Source organism: Solanum dulcamara, chromosome 7 (genome assembly GCF_947179165.1).
Source record: "Solanum dulcamara chromosome 7, daSolDulc1.2, whole genome shotgun sequence".
In the NCBI taxonomy this organism is placed as follows: Eukaryota; Viridiplantae; Streptophyta; class Magnoliopsida; order Solanales; family Solanaceae; genus Solanum; species Solanum dulcamara.
Genome location: NC_077243.1, coordinates 14294671 through 14312724, shown reverse-complemented (window position 1 = coordinate 14312724; position 18054 = coordinate 14294671). Strand labels below are relative to the sequence as shown.

The 18054-nt window shown below is 35.5% G+C and overlaps 1 protein-coding gene across 3 annotated transcripts; it reads right to left on the bottom strand.

The window, feature by feature from the left end:
* Positions 1 to 10551: 10551 nt before the first annotated feature.
* On the bottom strand, positions 10552 to 17769 carry LOC129894394 (ERAD-associated E3 ubiquitin-protein ligase HRD1B-like). 3 transcript variants are annotated; one of them, XM_055970068.1, is made up of 8 exons: positions 17568 to 17769; positions 16533 to 17077; positions 15472 to 15648; positions 14116 to 14265; positions 13834 to 14027; positions 13004 to 13163; positions 11729 to 11969; positions 10552 to 11033 (listed from the first exon to the last, which is right to left on the bottom strand). In XM_055970068.1, exons 2-8 carry the CDS (start codon positions 17063 to 17065, stop codon positions 10926 to 10928), a joined length of 1563 nt encoding a protein of 520 aa, XP_055826043.1. In that variant the 5' UTR covers positions 17066 to 17077; positions 17568 to 17769; the 3' UTR covers positions 10552 to 10925. The 3 variants fall into 3 exon arrangements, with proteins under 3 accessions (XP_055826043.1, XP_055826042.1, XP_055826041.1); XM_055970067.1 differs by having other exon boundaries at positions 10552 to 10984; positions 13007 to 13163; positions 17568 to 17762; XM_055970066.1 differs by having other exon boundaries at positions 10552 to 10984; positions 17568 to 17761.
* Between the last annotated feature and the right edge of the window lie 285 nt (positions 17770 to 18054).

Below are 18054 nucleotides of genomic sequence, written 5' to 3'. Positions count from 1 at the left end.
ATACATGATCATATCGTATATCATATCTGGTACATTATGGACACAGTGAATCTATCATAAACTGGTATCATATCTTTTAGTGCCAAGGAACATATGGCCCGATCCCTATATACATATAATAATGCCGAGGAACATACTGCCCGATCCTTATATAGTAAAATAATGCTAAAGAACGTACGACCCAATTTATATATATATATATATATATATATATATATATATATATATATATCATACCCGACCCTCTAATAAGGGACTCAGTGAATTAACCATATCATTGCATCATTATGTCATCATATAGCGTACCTGACCCTTTAGTGAGGGACTCGATGGACAATGCAGTGAGCTGTGCATAAATACATACCCGATCCGGGACTTGGTGAAAGATATGTTACAATATACACGAGCAGAGTAGTGAGTAACCATATGCAATTTAAATCATCATCTGAGACTCAATAGAAGAAATGGAATAAACCATCGTGTGAGGATCAGAATAGTAATTATCCCAAGTGCCCTTTAAATGTCATTTGGGGCCATATCAAATGGAGTCTCAGGAATCATAAACATTTATTAGGATAATGCCAAACGGCTTATGACATCAGAGACCCTTGTCACCGTAGAGTCCTTAGGAATGAGAGTTTATACTTCCAATTATTATTCAACATATAAAAGGCTCGGGGGCCATAGCTCAACTACTTAAGAGTTTTAGCATCAAACAGTGAATAACAGACACGAATCATGTTCAGAACTTGTGAATGGAGTTGTCCCAAAGTTCAAATCATTCACCACCTACATCTAAGACATTCCAGAAGAAAGAAGGGATAAGCTTTACATACTTCCTACTTTTCATCACATAGAAGACTTGAGAGACAATAACTCAATTATTGCAAGAGTTCTAACATCAAAAAGTGGACAAGAGGCATGAATCATACTCGAAGCTTTATGAATGGAATATCCCCACATTTCATATACAAACCACTTATGGCTAAGACATGCCAAGAGAAAAGAAGGATAACTTTACATACCTTTATGGATCAACCGTAACCAAGTTCGACTCGTTCCTTCTTTAACCTATTTAACACAAAAGTAACACTATTATGAATAGACTTCGACTTGTTCACACCTCTCGACTAGTACATCGATTAGTTAAGAAGTTAACGGAAATTAGGCAGTACCTCCTCTATAACTTGCCCTATCCGAATTTCCACATAACCTCCGAGCAGTACAGCCATACCACCACCAACAACCAGCAGCCATATACAATTAAATTACTTTAATACTACTCAATACAAGCTCCAAACAACCCACCTAAAACTATGACATTAAAATACGATTTTCAATCCTTATTTTATAAAATCACAACCTTACGGAAAGGAGCACAACGTGGCTGCAACCAGCACCAATTATACCCATATTTAACCATGTTTCCATCCCTGCAACATATACAAACCACCTCTAAATACAACACTATACTAACAACAATACTAGCCAACTTTAACCCATCAGAATAGCTTCAAAACAGCCCCCTACACGGCTTTGACACCCTTCAACAGTAATGTGTATAATTTTATATTTTCAGTCCATATTTACACATCCATGACATGTTTAAACCCTTACTAAAATGTGTGACAAGAGAAGCAACCCTTACCTTAACACACGGCTTCCTAAACTTGCTAAAAATTGTAGGCGCACGTTGAACCTCCTTGCTGCCCCAACTATTAATTTACGTTGTTAAACACCTTCATTTAATCAAAGAGTACTTTGGATAATTAATTCACAGACCAAAATTCAAGCATTACCTTGCTGCTAGCTCTTGCCGTAACTCTCCTCTCTTTTCTCTCCAAAATTCTTCAAGTGTGAAGATGAGAAATGAAACCCACATAGCTAATCACCTTCTAATAGGTCAAAATTACTTTAGAGAATAATTTTCAGAGATAACTTTGTGTCTCAAGCTTGCTGCATCCATTGGCCGTGACCCTCTCTTCCTTTTTTCTTTAGGGCTCTAAGTTAGAAGAATATACGAAAGGAGACCCTACCTTGACTTAGCCATAGCCGAACCTTGCCAGGGCTTTGAACTCTCTTCTCCTTCTATTTATTTCTCTTTAGGGTTTGTAAGTGGAAGGTGAGAAAATGATAACTTATGAACAAGTTAGTCATCAATTCAAGCTTATATACACCTTTTTAAGAGTGACACGTGTCAGCCCCTAAGGATGATATGTGTCCAGCCCCTACATATATCCAACCCCAAGGGTGACACATGTCCAGTTCCTATTCGTCCATCCCCTCCATGCTCCAATCAGTTGCTGCCACGTGGCTTGGTGGGGGGCCACTTTCTAAGTAGGTTCATCACATACTTACTTTTTTTTTCCATAGGTTCGTAATCTCGTCTCACTTTAAGAACCTATGTAATCCTTGCTACTTTAGTTCAACATGTACTCAAGTAGCTTAATTATGTAAGACATTCAAGTCGATAGCTTACGCAAGTAGGTCGATTACCACAACTCACTACTTTCCCTCCAACTCCTTTCCAATCCTTCCAAACCTATTGCCAACCATCACTACTCACATAGAGCTAGCTTCTGCAAAAGTTGGGACGGCCTCATCCTCCCTTCCTTAGAATTTTTTTAATAACGTTATGAGTCATATGTTAGCTCTAGAGAAGCTAAATAGATGTTCCCATGTATCAAAAATGCGGGGTATAACAAGTTTGAGTTTAAATATCTTAGATAAATAGTTGAATCATTATGAGAACAAATATTCATGTGTTGATCTGAATAATTATATATTGTATATAATAATAATTGTCAAACTAATAAATTATGATCAATTTTTTCCTCAATTAATTTACGGTCAGGGACCAAATTTATTCCATCTAATAATTTTGATGTGCGATATATGATTAATAAATATACCATGATGTACTAGGATGGATTCTCCAAAGTAGATTGTGATATATGTTAGTTTATCTAACATAAGGGGGAGATGATAAGCAACCAAGAGTTATAAATGCTTCTGTTGAATGTCACATAATCTATAGCATGCATGAAGCATGATAGACCAATCAGTCTAAATAAAATAATTCTTGGAAAAAGAGAGATGAGCAAATGATTAAAATAATCATAATGAGGAGGTAATGTGCTCTTGAAGAGCCCACGATATAATACTTCATGAAACCTCATGAAATGGGTACATACCAGAAAATAATGAAGTAATGAGATCATAATAAGTTATGTCACATTGTGAATCGATACAAAATGATATGTCATCGATGATATCTTTGATACAATAGCGTGCAATATTGTAAAAGATTATGAGGATCTAAATTTTACAGTTAATTAAAGCATGCTGACGTAGAAATATTTATCAAATGAAATGATATATTTTGATAAGCGTAAAGTTTATTTGACTTGCAATCTAGATACTAGAAGATGACGTACATTTAATATTGAATATTGTCACTTGACAAAATTGATACAAAAATATCTGAAGAATTTAAAATACATGAAGCATATACAAATTCTTAAAAAATCTGTTTATAATCCTCACATGGATTAAATCAATCAAGAATCTTTTGGTTATGCACTTTAATAACTTGAATTGAACTTTTGAAGAGTTTTCAAAAATAGATTATTTACTTAAATAAGTTGAAGTGAGCAACTTGCAAAATTCTTTGGTCCTACAGGGAAGATTCATAAAAGGAGATAGAACGAAACATATTTTGCCAATGATTTTCTACACACATGAGCTCCCAAGAATGGTGACATCAATGTACAACATATTTTTTTAAGTAATAATATGGTTGATTTATTATCGAGTCTCTACCAACTGCAACTTTTGAGAAGATGGTGTACAAGTTTGAAATGCGAAGATTCAAGTCTTTGGATTGATGTTCTCATTAGGGGGAGTTAATACACAATGTACTCTTTTTTTCCTCTTAAGATTTTATCCCATTGGGTTTTCCTTGTAATATTTTTAACGAGGCATCCAAAATGCGTATTATTAAATATGTGTACTCTTTTTTCTTTATTAGATTTTTTCATTGGGTTTTATCTAGTAAGGTTTTAACGAGACACATAATCTATCAAATAGACATCTAAAGGGGTGTTATAAATATATTTATATTATAGTGAATGTCTATTATGTGTATTCCTTTGAAGAAAAGTTAGGAAGCTTACTTAGGGACCAAGTCAATTTTTCCATATGAATAAAGGGTTTTACTTAATTATAGTTAATCTGTGAATATCTTTCAATCTCTAATACTCAATAGAAATAAGAAGTCTTCTCTCTTTTCTCTATTTTTTTCTTCTTATTGTTTTATATAGTTTCATGGGATTTTTTATTAAAGGTGAAAAAAGTTTCAAAACTAAAAAATAGTGACACAAATCTTAATTATTGAGTATATGTGACAATTTTAAGATTAGTATTAATGACATTAATATTAAAACCCTCAAGTTTTATTATTTATACAAAGACCCTTCTACCCCACCCCACCCCTCCTCCTCCTCCTCTGCCACCAACATCATTTCTACCCCTTTATCACGCCCCGAGAGGGTACCCTAGACATGATCGACATTCAAAAACCATCTCTGACCTCCGAGAGAACCACTTGGTCTCATCACTTATTCGTTCATCAGCGGAAGGCTTAAGTGAAAATAAGAATACTTATGTGGGCTCACCATAATCAACATCAAATGAAATAAAATAATCTTTAGAAGAAGTAGTTCAAAGGATAACTACTCCAATTACATCATCAAACTCTGTCTATGAAGCTTCTAACACTATCAGGCGGTGTCAATGACATGTGTATGGCTACCTCAAAAGAAATATAATTCTCAATAATAATAAAAGGATAAAGAGTTCCTCCAAATACAAAAAGGACTCACCAAATAACTGAAAAGTAATGATCTTCAACGATGCACCTGTTGAGGATCTCTAACACCTGTATTTGTATCATAAAATGATGTAGGTCAAATGACGTCAGTACGTAAAATGTATGAGTATGTAAAATGGCAGAAAATTAAAAAGAGTTATCAAAAAACTCTCTCAGGAAGACTCGACTCAGAACTGCACATCATCTCAACATCAATATGTAATGCAAGTTTAATAATAATAATAATAATAATAATAAGTAATGCTTACTCAGTTGGGAGTTTCTCTAACAGAAAACCATCACTTATGAGCTAGTGATGATACAACAAAGCAATGTCGTTGCCACATCCATCCAATACCTTGTCAGGGTAAAGGACATCACCATTTTGGATCCAATTAGCGAAATCCTCTTTTTGGAACTTAAGAGGTATAACCTCCATCCTACACTGGCTACATAGTTTTGGGATTTAAGTCAATTATACTCTTACCCAATTCGGTGCTCAATACTACTCCCAAAATATTATTACATCTCATCAAACTCATCTTATTACCTCTTCATCAATCATTACACTTCAAAATATTATTACATCTCATCAAAATATCTTGCTCAAAACATCATTTACTCAAATTCATTTAAACTCAATTCTTTTGCTCTTTCAAAAACACAATAAAATGCATATATAGTATTAATTCAAATTACTCTTTTTGTCAATAAATATTAAAGGCTATCATCTTTACTCAAAAAACATGTACAAATATTCATGAACATCAAATCAATTAGGGTTCATTGGAAAGTAGCAATGAACAATAATTCCAATAATATACAACAACAACAACAAACCCAGTATAATCCCATAATGTGGGGTCTCGGAAGGGTAGAGTGTACGCAGACCTAACCCCCACCTTGAAAGGTAGGGCAGCTGTTTCCAAAAGACCCTCGGCTTTAAGAGAGGACAAGATAAAAGGTCAGATAGGGACAAACATATATAAACAAGATGAAAATAGAAATAGCAAAAGGGAAAGTCGTGGTAGAGTGGTACCGGAAGAAAGAGGCATAACTACAATAAATAAGATAAGATAAGATAAGATAGATAAGACAGTCAAAGTACAACGGCGCCACAACTATAAACAATAATACCATGCAGAAATCAAAAGGCAATAAACAATGGGCAAAACTACAACTACTATGGTGCAAAAGATGAATCATTTAGCCTTTAATCCTAGTCTGAGTTCTCCACAAAGGAAATTATAGTGCGCTAATGCGCCTACTAATAGGGTAGGATAATGCGGGTCTTCCACACACTCCTATCTAAGGTCATGTCCTCGGTAAGCTGTAACTGTGACATGTTTTGTCTAATCACCTCTCCCCAATATTTCTTCGGCCTACCCCTACCTCTTCTGAAGCCATCCATGGCCAACCTCTCACACCTCCTCACTAGGGCATCTGTGTCTCTCCTCTTCACATGCCCAAACCACCTAAGTCGCATTTCCCGCATCTTGTCTTCCACTGAGGCCACTCCTACTTTATCCCGAATAGCCTCGTTTCTAATCCTGTCGCTCCTGGTATGCCCACACATCCATCTCAACATTCTCATCTCGGCTACTTTCATCTTTTGGACGTGAGAGACCTTAATTGGCCAACACTCCGCCCCATACAACATAGCCGGTCTAACAACCACTTTGTAGAACTTGCCCTTAAGTTGTGGTGGCACCTTCTTGTCACAGAGCACCCCGGAAGCGAGCCTCCATTTCATCTACCCTGCCCCAATACGATGTGTCATCATCGTCAATCTCCCCGCTGCCTTGCATGATAGACCCCAGGTACTTGAAACTATCTTTCTTTTGGATGGCCTGGTCACCAAGCATAACTTTCGCGCCAACCTCATGAGGTGTCTCACTGAACTTGCACTCTAAGTACTCAATAACTCCAATAATATGAGAGATGAAAATAATAATAATCTCGATGCATAAATATATCTAACTCAATAGAAGAAGAAATAATTCATTTAGAATTTAAGATTTGGATAAAACTCAACTATAACTCAATTACGATGAATTTAAATATTGGGCGCATGGACAAACTCAATCCAATGCTATGAATAACCTTACATACCTAGAATTCAAATCTTTACTTCCAATTGAAGAAATGAATGACCACTCTTGAAGCCTTTTCTCCTCGCCGGAGCGTTTTGTGTACTACCCAAAGTATAAGAATCGCCGAAATAATATTTCTACAATACTAAAAACAAAAATTATATTTGACATTGAGTAAAGAAGTATATAAAGAGAAGAGTTGTTTGAGAAAACTTGATGAATAAAATGAGAAAATAAGGTGGGTATTTACAGGTGTGGAGAAAGGACGTAACAATAAATAAAAATAATTACAAAGGATGATCTTGAAAATTCAATGGAGGACTATTGATGTCATGGGTGATGTCAAATTGATCTAGATCTTTCCATGGATGGTGAGATGAACTTTCTTTTAACGGAATACCCTTTTTCATAGCTGCCTTTGAAAAAGATAACTTCCTAATTAGGATTTGGTGTCAACATATGAATTGTAGATATTGAAGTATGCTTTCATTTAGTTCAAGAATCAATTGATTTGGAGCATTCTACTGTGAGATATAAATTTTCTTCTACAAATACTCTATTTCATCACATCACCATGTCTTACAAAAATTAATTTATGTGACCTACTTATCCTCCGAATATTAAGATATGATCTTCATGAAAGTTATAGGTAATACCGTTGGGGTTATTCAAAAATTTGAATCTCCTAATTTGGACTAATTTATGAAAAGTTATGCCCAAAATACAGAAGCAGTATCATTTTCGTTGAGAATTGAAACACCATATACAACGAAAGCCGCCGCCGTTGCTCTCACCACCATCATCTCCTCTGTTACTACCGCCAACTCCTCCTCCTCCTACATCACCACCACCAACACGTTATTCTCCCTACTCCTCCATCACCATCACCATCACCATCACCATCACCTCCTCCTCTACCACCACCTCTTTCTCTTTCTCCAACTCTTTCACCATTTATTGTGGCTATAATTACACATGCAAGTGTACGTAGTCTCTCAAGTAATAATTCGGCTCTTTCAAGCCAGATGTCAAACCCACAGAGACCTTAATGAGGCGAATTATTTTTTTTTCAACGAACTACACTAATTGCAATTGTGTGATGGATTTGAGATACTTTGTTAATAATTTTTGGATGTAAGAAAATTTTCTACGAATAAAACCAATGAAGTAGTTACATATATTAATCAGATTACGAGAAATTTCAGGGCTATAGCATAACGTGAAGTCAAGCTTACTACTCTTCGATCTCAATCTCTAATGGGTTATTTAATTACTGATCAAAAAAGGTTATTAATCCAATAATGATCACCCGACCTATAATTGCTTAACTTTATCGTTAACCTAACTACATCGTTGAGTGGGGATAGACATAAAACAATAAAGACGCATTTAAACTATCATCCTTTATCATGACAAACTTGATATATAGGTATGTGTCACGAGCATCCTATATACGAATCATCCTAGGTTATTTTAGTATAAACACATTCCATCCATTCTTTGATCCATCTACTTGTCCTCTTCCGAATTCAAGGTAGACAACACATATATTCTAATGCTGGCCAAACATTAAAATCTTAACCCCAAGAATGCAAGAGTAATTAAAATCAATAATCCATCATCAACCAAGCTCAAATAATATTAAACCATGACTTTGTAGCTATAGCCCCAGAATTTGGGTGCTTAGCTACTCATATTCAAATGATAAAACAAGTATTTAATTTCATACAAATCAATGGGTACAAGAAAAAGAAAAAAAAGAAAAGGAACCTAAAATGCTTGTGAACTTCTTGCTCTTCCTTCTTTTTCTGCTCCAAAACACGGCTGTTGCTCTTTCACAAGCCCTAAAAATCTATTTAAATGCCCTCATTCAATTTAATTCGGACCCAGAAAAATAAACAAATAAAATGTCTTGGGAGCTGCAGTGGCGCGACACACCACTATAGTGCCAAGAAGTTATCTCTGTAATTTATATGCTGGCGCGACACGCCATTATAGCGCCGACAGAGAATTTGTTGTTTTTCTACTGGAGCGGCGCACCACTATAACGCCTGAAATGTGACTCTGAAGTTTTGGCTCTACCACGGCGCGACACTATAGCTCCTACAGGCCAGATTTCTCCCTTATTCCCTGTGCTTCTCCAAACTTCCTGCATTTACTTAAACACAAATCTTAGTGTGCACTTGATTGGTCTTTCATTCAAAACACACAATTTAGCTCCAACATCTTCTCAAAACGTCTACCAAATATGGGCAAACATGGCACATGGGCTCATAAATGTGCCCAAGATCACCATTACCACAACAATAATCACCTTTTCTTCCACCAACACCACCAACCTTTTCCTCTACCACAACCAATATCGTATTTTGGTACTCCTCTTATGTACACCTTATTTTTTATAAAAAAAAAACAATTGTCAAAGTTGCTGCAACAACTATGTAGAAGTTGCTACAATAATTCAAACAATTGTTAAAATTGCTGCAGAAAATCAAGCAATTATTGTAGTTGTTGTAGCAACTGTGATAGTTACTGCAACAACTATTTTTAGCAACTATCGTAATTGTTGTAGCAATTATCATAGTTGTTGCAACAACTATCGCAATTGATGCAACAACTATTATAGTTGCTTGATGTTCTGCAGAAGTTTTTTCAACGACTAATTTTATTGTTTTTTTTGCAATTTTCAAAATCAAAACAAAACAATCCGTAAAAATATAAACAAAAAAGATAAATAAATAAAAAATGTGATAACAAAAATGAACAACGGCGGCGGCGACGGTGGTAACAACAATGGAGAAGACAAAGAAGAAGAAGATGGAGGAAAGGAGAAAGAAAGAAAGAAGAAGATTGATGGAAAGAGAGAGTGAATCTGAAAAGAAGGAGAGAGAGAAAATAAAAGGAGTAAGATTGATATATAATAAAAAATGGAGAAAATTTTAAAATTTGAAAATGAAATAAGAGAGAAAACATTTTAAAATTTCTAAATTTTAATATGCACTCCAAAGTCTTTAATTAATCTAATCAGATCCATATTCTATTTAATGACATTTGACTAAATCAATATCACCTTTTTTAATTCAAGACTTTTTTGTTACCTACTACTAAATTTTCTCTAGTTTCATAACAACATCTAATTTGTAGCTCAGAAAATTTAATTTTCAAGTTTTTGTCGAACACTTATAACAACGTAATAGATGGTGCTGATCCTGTGTTAATCAAGTTGGGTCAAAATTACAATTTAAGAAACTTAGAAAGTCCTACAATCTCCAAAAGTGATGCCATTATATGTGTTCCTACTGAACTCCTCACAGATCATAGTATCTTCTATATTTTCTAATGAATTTCTTATTTTATTGATTGTACTCAAATCAGGGAGTGATCTTCAAATTTCAAGAAAGATCGAACACAACTTTGTCAAAGGAGACACGCACGCTATGAGTAATTTAAGCCTGCACAAATTCAGCTATAGTAGTGAGTACTTCTAAGTAATAACGTGCCTTATTTCAGTTCTGAGTAAGCAAGTTACTAGACTATTGAGTTAGTTGTTTGGCTAGATATCTATGTTAATTCCCAATTCACTAAAAATACAGAAAGTAGTTTATATGGCTCTTGAATTAGCAAACGAACTTGACACAGTCGTACAAGATTTATGTATACACCATAAGTGAAAAGTTAAAACTCACAAGGCGTACAAGATTTTGAGATTCTCAGGAAGAAATAATGCTATCAGAGAGAAAAATAATCAGTTGCTGAGCTAAAATACAACACTTTCCATAGCGCTCGAGAATTGTACAACTTACAGAACAACCTCTTATAAATTCCATTGCTCAATTGTTACTATTTCTAACTGTACGTTTGAAAATATACAATTCTGCTAGCTTCATATTTCTGCACCTTCGACTTGTCCTCGAGAACTCTCTGATGAAATTGCTTTCCCTTTACTGTCAGAAATTCCTAAATCATCTGCTTTTTTTTGTGTGTTTGGATGCTCTAAAAGCTTGAGCTGGGTTTGCAGAACCTGACACAGATACAGTATACACCAGTGGCATAATTGAATGAGAATTAAGCTGAAAGTGAGAGAGATTAAATGAATGTGTTACAGAAACTAGAGAGAAAGGGCAAGGAAAAAAGAATCCTCCAAAACGAAAATCAAGTTCACTATAACGTAGCCACGTGCGTGATGAATGGCATATATCCAATTGCAGAGAGTCTTATGTTTCATACATCTCATCTCATCCACCTATAGCATTAAAAAATAATTCACCCACCCCTAAAAAAAGGAATGATAAAGACAAATAAAGCAAAGCTTGCAATTGTCTAAAAATAGTAATAAAATCCCTGATTGACATTCCAATCCAGACTATGTTATTGAACTATACCTAGATATCATTGCCCACAAAACAAAGTAATGAATCCTAAATACCAATTAGGAGCCCATATGAGCTCTAAATTACTGGAGAGATAACAAAAGGATATACTCAAGAATAAACTCATCTAAGATCAGATAGGTTATCAGATGTACCTTAATCCAGAACTTATATCTAAATCATGCTTTTCTCTAAAAAAAAAGTTATTTTGCAGTTCACTGAGATTAACATTAGTTTTTCAGAATATTAGATGGAAAAATTTACACAAATCAAGTTTCATGCACGTAGAAATGATTTGTGCATTGAAAATTTTCAACTCTTTTACATAATAATACCAAATGTATAATAGAGGCATAATAGATAAAGATATCAATCAAGCAGAGAAACTTTAATACCTCAATTTGTTGCTGTAAAAGTATCTTATGGGCCTCAAGTTGAGCCTTTGGAATACCAAGGTTGTTAGCACCTGGATATTGGAAAGGGAGAAAACTAGATTGTGGATATTGAGCAAAGGGCATATTTGCTAATTGATCGTGTGGTGATTGTACATTCAATGCCCGTTCCCCATCTGAGAGCACATTGGCAGAACTGCCCACTGGACTATGGGACGGAGGAACTGGAGCATATCCAGGAGACCTGCAAGCAAGACCTGTTGTTTCAATTTCCTTCCAACAGTTACGAAACCTACTAAGAAATGCAGACTCCCTCTTCAACTGCCAAAAAAAGAAGAAAAAAAAAAGAACAGGGAGGGGGTGCACTGTCAAAAAGTTGAACTTGAATCAGCCACCTTCCACCTCATTCTGCATTGACCACTAGTTTATATCAAGTCAAAGGCAACCGCATTGTCAGTCATGGACAGCTAAATGAGCAGCTTTTAATAGGAGGTCCAATAATTCCTAAGAAACTGACCCCAAAATGAATATATCGGAAATGGCCCACAATCAGACTAGAGATTACATCACAATCCATAAAGGCATCTAAAAATGAAATTGTTAACTTGCAAATAATGTCTCTTGTTAGCATACAGTTTCATGCTCACTTTATCTCAAAACAAATTTATATTTGACTTTCCAAACTAACATGATGACACTTGAAATGGGTCTGTTTTAAATGTTCATTGAGGAGCACGCAAGAGACCCAAGTTGCTTAGTGCAGCTTCATAAAAATTGGAATAGGAAAAAAGAATCGCGGAAGTAAAGATGTAACTTCTGTACCATGTAATATGCTAACAGATATTCCTTTTTAAGAAAGATATTTATTTGGTAAGCACAAGAAATGAAGGTTCAATGTAGCCATCAAACAATAATAGCAACACAGGGACGAAGAGAGAAAACAGGAGTTGACTTATCCATACAATTTTAGAACAAAAACCAAAACAGCTCTACACTGCGTAAAAGAGTAGTGCAGTAAAAAATTGCACTAGAGCGTGGATGAAGCATGTATGAAAAAGCTGAAACTCTGTCTTGCTGGTTTCCAAAATTAAATCCTATCTAATTTTTACCCTGCCTGTAAAAAGTTCCAAAATTACTTATCATTAACTAGTAGGCTGAAAAAGGAATATAGAGAGGTATGATTCAGCTTTTCACATCTGTAGGATGAGGAAAGGTCTAATAAATATGCAAAGCAAATAATCAATAGTGCATGTACATAAAAGATAGGAAAATCAATACCACGCTAGTGTTGGTACAGAAGGATAAACAAAAGACTTCTGATAAATTGCTGCTGCTGCTGCTGCAGCTTGGATTCTAGCTTGGTGCTGGCTAACATTATTACTTGGCGTGGTGTTTGCTTGCGAACTCTGAGATGCACTTGCTGAACTTGATCCAGGGCCTGAGAGAGAATTAACAAAGGGTTCAATAAATATATATAAGTGCCACATTCCTCCATTACAAAAAACACATACACATATAAGTGTCCCTTCTCGGGATTAGCTCTTCCGACGTGAATTTCAGCCTTTAGGATAAAAAGCTAGACATACAATCACCTTTCGAAAAAGGGAAAAACTAGAAATACACTCCACAATCAGTGACAACTACCAAATATAAACCTCGAAAATAGAAAACAATAAAAAATCAGAACTATCCTCAAATGTCTTAGGAAGCACACCCTTGAAATGGCCTGTTATCGACTTGATTCACACGTCAGCACTTAAGATGCTTGACACAGATTATTATCAATGAATGAATGACTTAGCCTCCAAGTCCAAGTGCTACATATAGTTGACAAAGTCATGTAGATTAAGACTCCTGAAGATAAAAGTCCACTGTCTCTCACTCAAAGGAATTGACTTATTTTAGTTTATAGAAACAGGGGCACAACTACCTTTTGTGAAGGGGGTTCAATTGAATCCCCTTCACCGGAAGATTACACTATGCAAAAGGGTAAAAATAATTTATTGCATATAAATAAACTGTTGAATCTCCTCGACACAGGTTCATGTGGCTATGCCACTGGACACTAAAGTATGATTAGCTGAATATGATCAAGCTATAAGTTATACCTTGTTGCACATCTGGTTGTGATCCTACCACATTTGTCCCGTTTTCAGTTGGCACAACAAGAGCTCTGCAGGTAGGACAGGTATGTTGACGTTCTAGCCATGAGCGGAGGCAATGCACATGAAACAGATGCCCACAAATAAGTTTCTTAGCAGTGGTCATCTCCTCACGACAAATGATGCAGGTAGCATCACTTCTACATAAATATAGAAGTAATTGTTTAAATGATTAAGAAAGTTCTGAAGGAACAAAAAATATACAAACATTAGAAGTGAGCAACTTACGCATTGAGCTCTTCTGGTGTAGCATCTGGAAAACGGTCATTCATATTTGAAGTAATCTTCCGATAACGTACATAATCGGCAACTCGAATCTTGAAGTTGCGGAATGTCTCATAAAGCTCCCGAATCAAATGCAGGGGCACGCCATAGTTCCTAGAAAGTACAATTAAATAAATAATGTGAGGTGTCTCAATGTAATAATAACAAGAGCAAAAGGAAAAGAATAGGCCTAATAGACAAGCCTGGGTCATCAAATAAAAAGTAACATCAAGTCATCAACAAGGACAAACAAGAAGAGCTCCTCTATCAAAAGTCAAATACAGATCTGCAGAACACGCAACTAATGTCGCACACCAACTTGACTATGTATCTATGTATACTTGAGGAACCTTAGTAACGCTTTAGGACAGTGTGCTTCCCTATTTCTACATGCCCCTCATAAGAAGACAGGATCAAAAAGAAAAAAGGTAAATTCTTTACACCCCCTCCCCCCATCCAAATAAAAGGAACATGGTAAATTGCCGGCTGCTGCAGGGGGGGTTTCTTTACCAAAAAAGTAAGTCTCCGACTATACATGAAGCAAAATGTGTTCCAAAAACTCATCATAAGATGTAAAGACCTCCAGGGGAAAAAATGAGAAATGACGTACTCAACCAGGTTCGTTTAAGTATCGGTTTACTACCAGAAAAGTACTAAGCACATACAATACAAGAGATGAACACGCTTCACTGTCAGCTACTTCATAATCACAAATGATAACTTCCATTAGGGTAATTAAATAACTGGGTATCCTCTGAACATTCTAAAACATAGGCAACACCACAACTAGTGGCCACATAATTTGCAGACAAGAGATCTAACAGGGACTACATACCTATATATCCAGCACACTTGGTTTCTTTATTGTTAAATGTGGCACATTTGGGTCAGAGCAACGACAACCCATTATATGACTGCTGATGCAAGGCCAAATTAATAACTCTCCGTTCATCGATACAGTAATTCTGTCTATTTTGAACTCTATTCTAAATCTTGTATTGGTCATGCTAAGTACAACAAGGTCGAGGAGAGCTTTTTTTGCAACAAAGTTGGCTGCTACATATCAACAATTAATCTCTAGAAGGAATTTTTTCCTGATATAGCTAGGTAAGGAATTAATCATCAAATAAATGGATGGATGGAAATTTCTACAAGTATGGCAGCTTTTGATCACATCAGCAACTTCATGTTAGGGAAGAATGAAGGCTTTTATATCCAGAAGAGAGACACTTCTATACACTCTTTTTCCCAATCTGCAGAAACACCTCTATACACTTACGAGTAGAGAAAAATAAACTGCAAAACTTAAAATAGACTTACATGAAAATCACCATGAAGAAGCACAAGTACAGAGACAAGTGTAGCAAGTCTCGGATAAGTTCTAAGTAGAAAGTATAGACAGGCTTATTCTCCCATTGTCCTTCCATAAGCATGTCACTTATGTAGAAGACATATTTTACAAAAGTTGAGACAGTTGTTGTTGCAAGTATCATGTACCTGAATCAGTACCAAAAAGAAGTTGCTCTTCATTAGGGAGAAGGATATAGGATACAGTTAACACAAGCAAACTGCAGTAAAGGAAAACAATAAGAGAAGTAACAAGTTCAAGAACATATTTCCCAGCAATTACAAATATGATACATGAAGCAGGCAAGTGTTAATAAATTCATTGATATAACAATGTAAGTACGTGCATGAAAAAGCCAAAAAATACTAACTAAACAGTGTCATTTATTAAATTATACATTATAAGAGGTCAACCCTAACTAAGGGAATCGAAAATTGGGTGTACTAACATCTTTACCTGATTAAGATTTAGAATGTAGTTTTACATGAGAAACGAGATAAGACTGCTATTCCAAGAGATTTGACATCATCCAGCCCTTATGATAGATAAATCAGGTTTCTAAACCCATATGAGGCTAAGAGCTTTAACATTGCAGTACTAACAAGTGTACATAAACTACAGCACTTTGCATCAGCTTTGAAGATAAGCAGAGTAAGAACTGAGTAAAAGAAAATAGCACACACAGAACAAAAACCTAATTTCACTTTTGCCAACGTGTCAGCACACAGGTAAACATGATACATCCCCATGCCCCAACCAAGTGAATATGTAAGGCATAAAACAGAGACTATGGAGGCCCTTGGTCTAATAAGATCACTAACATCTCTAGTTTCCCTTGGAATATCACTGATAATCAGGAATCTAGTTTATAAAGGTAAAGGATTAAACAAAAAGTACATGGGTGTGAGTTTTTGTTCTTTTTTCTTTTAGTTTAACAGCGGCAGGGAAACCACCACTAACTAGCACTGGAGCTCAAGGAGCATATATTAACCAAAAGAGAGCAACAACAGTGAGTAGGAAGAGTTTGACTTACTCAAATGCAAAGAAGAGAGAAACAGATGCCTGTCTTGTCTGTATCAAATAGTTCATGGAGTCGTACAAAAAGAGACTGTCTATGAAGAGGAGAAAACCCAGGAAGGAGACTATGCGAATGTGGGACAACCTAGTAACAGTAGGAGTCGTTTCAATGTACTCAACTCTCTTTTGAGCCAACCAGTGCAAACCCTTGATAAGCAAGAGAGCCGTTACCATTGCAAGAAAGGTAACAGAGAAGTCCTGCCGGAAAATTGTGATGGCAAAAAGTATTTCCATGAGTTCCCGCCAAGACTGCTCGTTCAGCCTCTCCACCTCAGCCTCTCGAAGGGGACCAAGGAAGATTTTCTTAGTCAACTGCCACAAAATGCACATGACAACAAGACCCATATTGAGAAGAAGCACCAAACTAATCTTGGAAGTTGACAGATAAACCATTGCTGGATAAAATTGTCCTCTGCTATTAAAGGCATGATAAATAACAGCCAGTGTAGCTATTAGGCTAAGCCCCGCATAGGTTTGTAACCTCATCATCTCCTCTAATTCCTGTCAATATCAAAAGTTTCAAATCAAATTAAAAAAAGGAATATCTGTATATCCATAATCGTGTATCCATAGATTACAAGTGTTAAAGAGTCGATTTTTTTTTTTAATTTATAAGCTAAAAAGTGAAAGGGAATCACGTTTCATTACACCCTAGGTTATAAAAATAACTTTTTTAGATCGATTACACCAAAAATTAGGATCCTAACCTGATTGCACAGTAAAAAAAACTAATTTGTAAAATTAGGGAACAGATGTAAGAAATTTAATGTTAATTATGAGATTTATAGACCCTCTATGACCCAAAGACATTATCTTTCAGTAAAATTTGAATGAACTAGACCCGAGTAGAGCAAAAACAATGGATATAGAGGATTCGTATGACTAACTCAACTAGTTAGGGATATGATTAATTGATTGACTGAAGATAGAAACAACAAACAAAGTGTTGCGAAACCCTATTACTTTTGAAATGCTGCGTAAATCAATTTACCTTTCAAGTTTCTGTATCCTCGCGGAGATCCTGAACCCTTAGCTATTCACGATTTCATACATTAGTAGCTGAAGAAAATAGATTTGGTAGCCATGGAAGAAGATGAATAAGGAGGAAGAATCGTCATCGGGAGAGACTTAGCCAATTGTTATTCGCCACGTATGCATTCACAACGCACAATTGACCCGACCCAGAAAAACAAACCCGTCGGTTCACTACAAAGTACAAATCTAGGAAACATTTTTTATTTTTCAAATTTTTGAAACTTCGAAAATTCAACTCACGACAATTTTTTCAATATTATATGATTTTATTTCAAATAATAAAATGCTCCAACACATTGATTAGAATGATATGATATTTGAAATTTTGTGTTATTATATTTATCTTGTAAAACTTTAATGAGTAACAATCAAGCTAGTTCATTTTCATGCTATTTTGAGTCTTTTAAAATTAATCTATCGTGAGTAATTATTATCATAAAAAA

Bases quoted from the DNA above. Each gene is read 5' to 3' on its own strand.
- LOC129894394 (XM_055970066.1), bottom strand. From the start codon at position 17,065: ATGATGAGGTTACAAACCTATGCGGGGCTTAGCCTAATAGCTACACTG. The intron at 14,028-14,115 runs GTAAGTTGCTCA...ATATTTATGTAG, and splicing joins ACACCAGAAGAGCTCAATGC to AAGTGATGCTACCTGCATCA. The intron at 11,970-13,003 runs GTATTGATTTTC...TCTTGCTTGCAG, and splicing joins TCTGTACCAACACTAGCGTG to GTCTCCTGGATATGCTCCAG.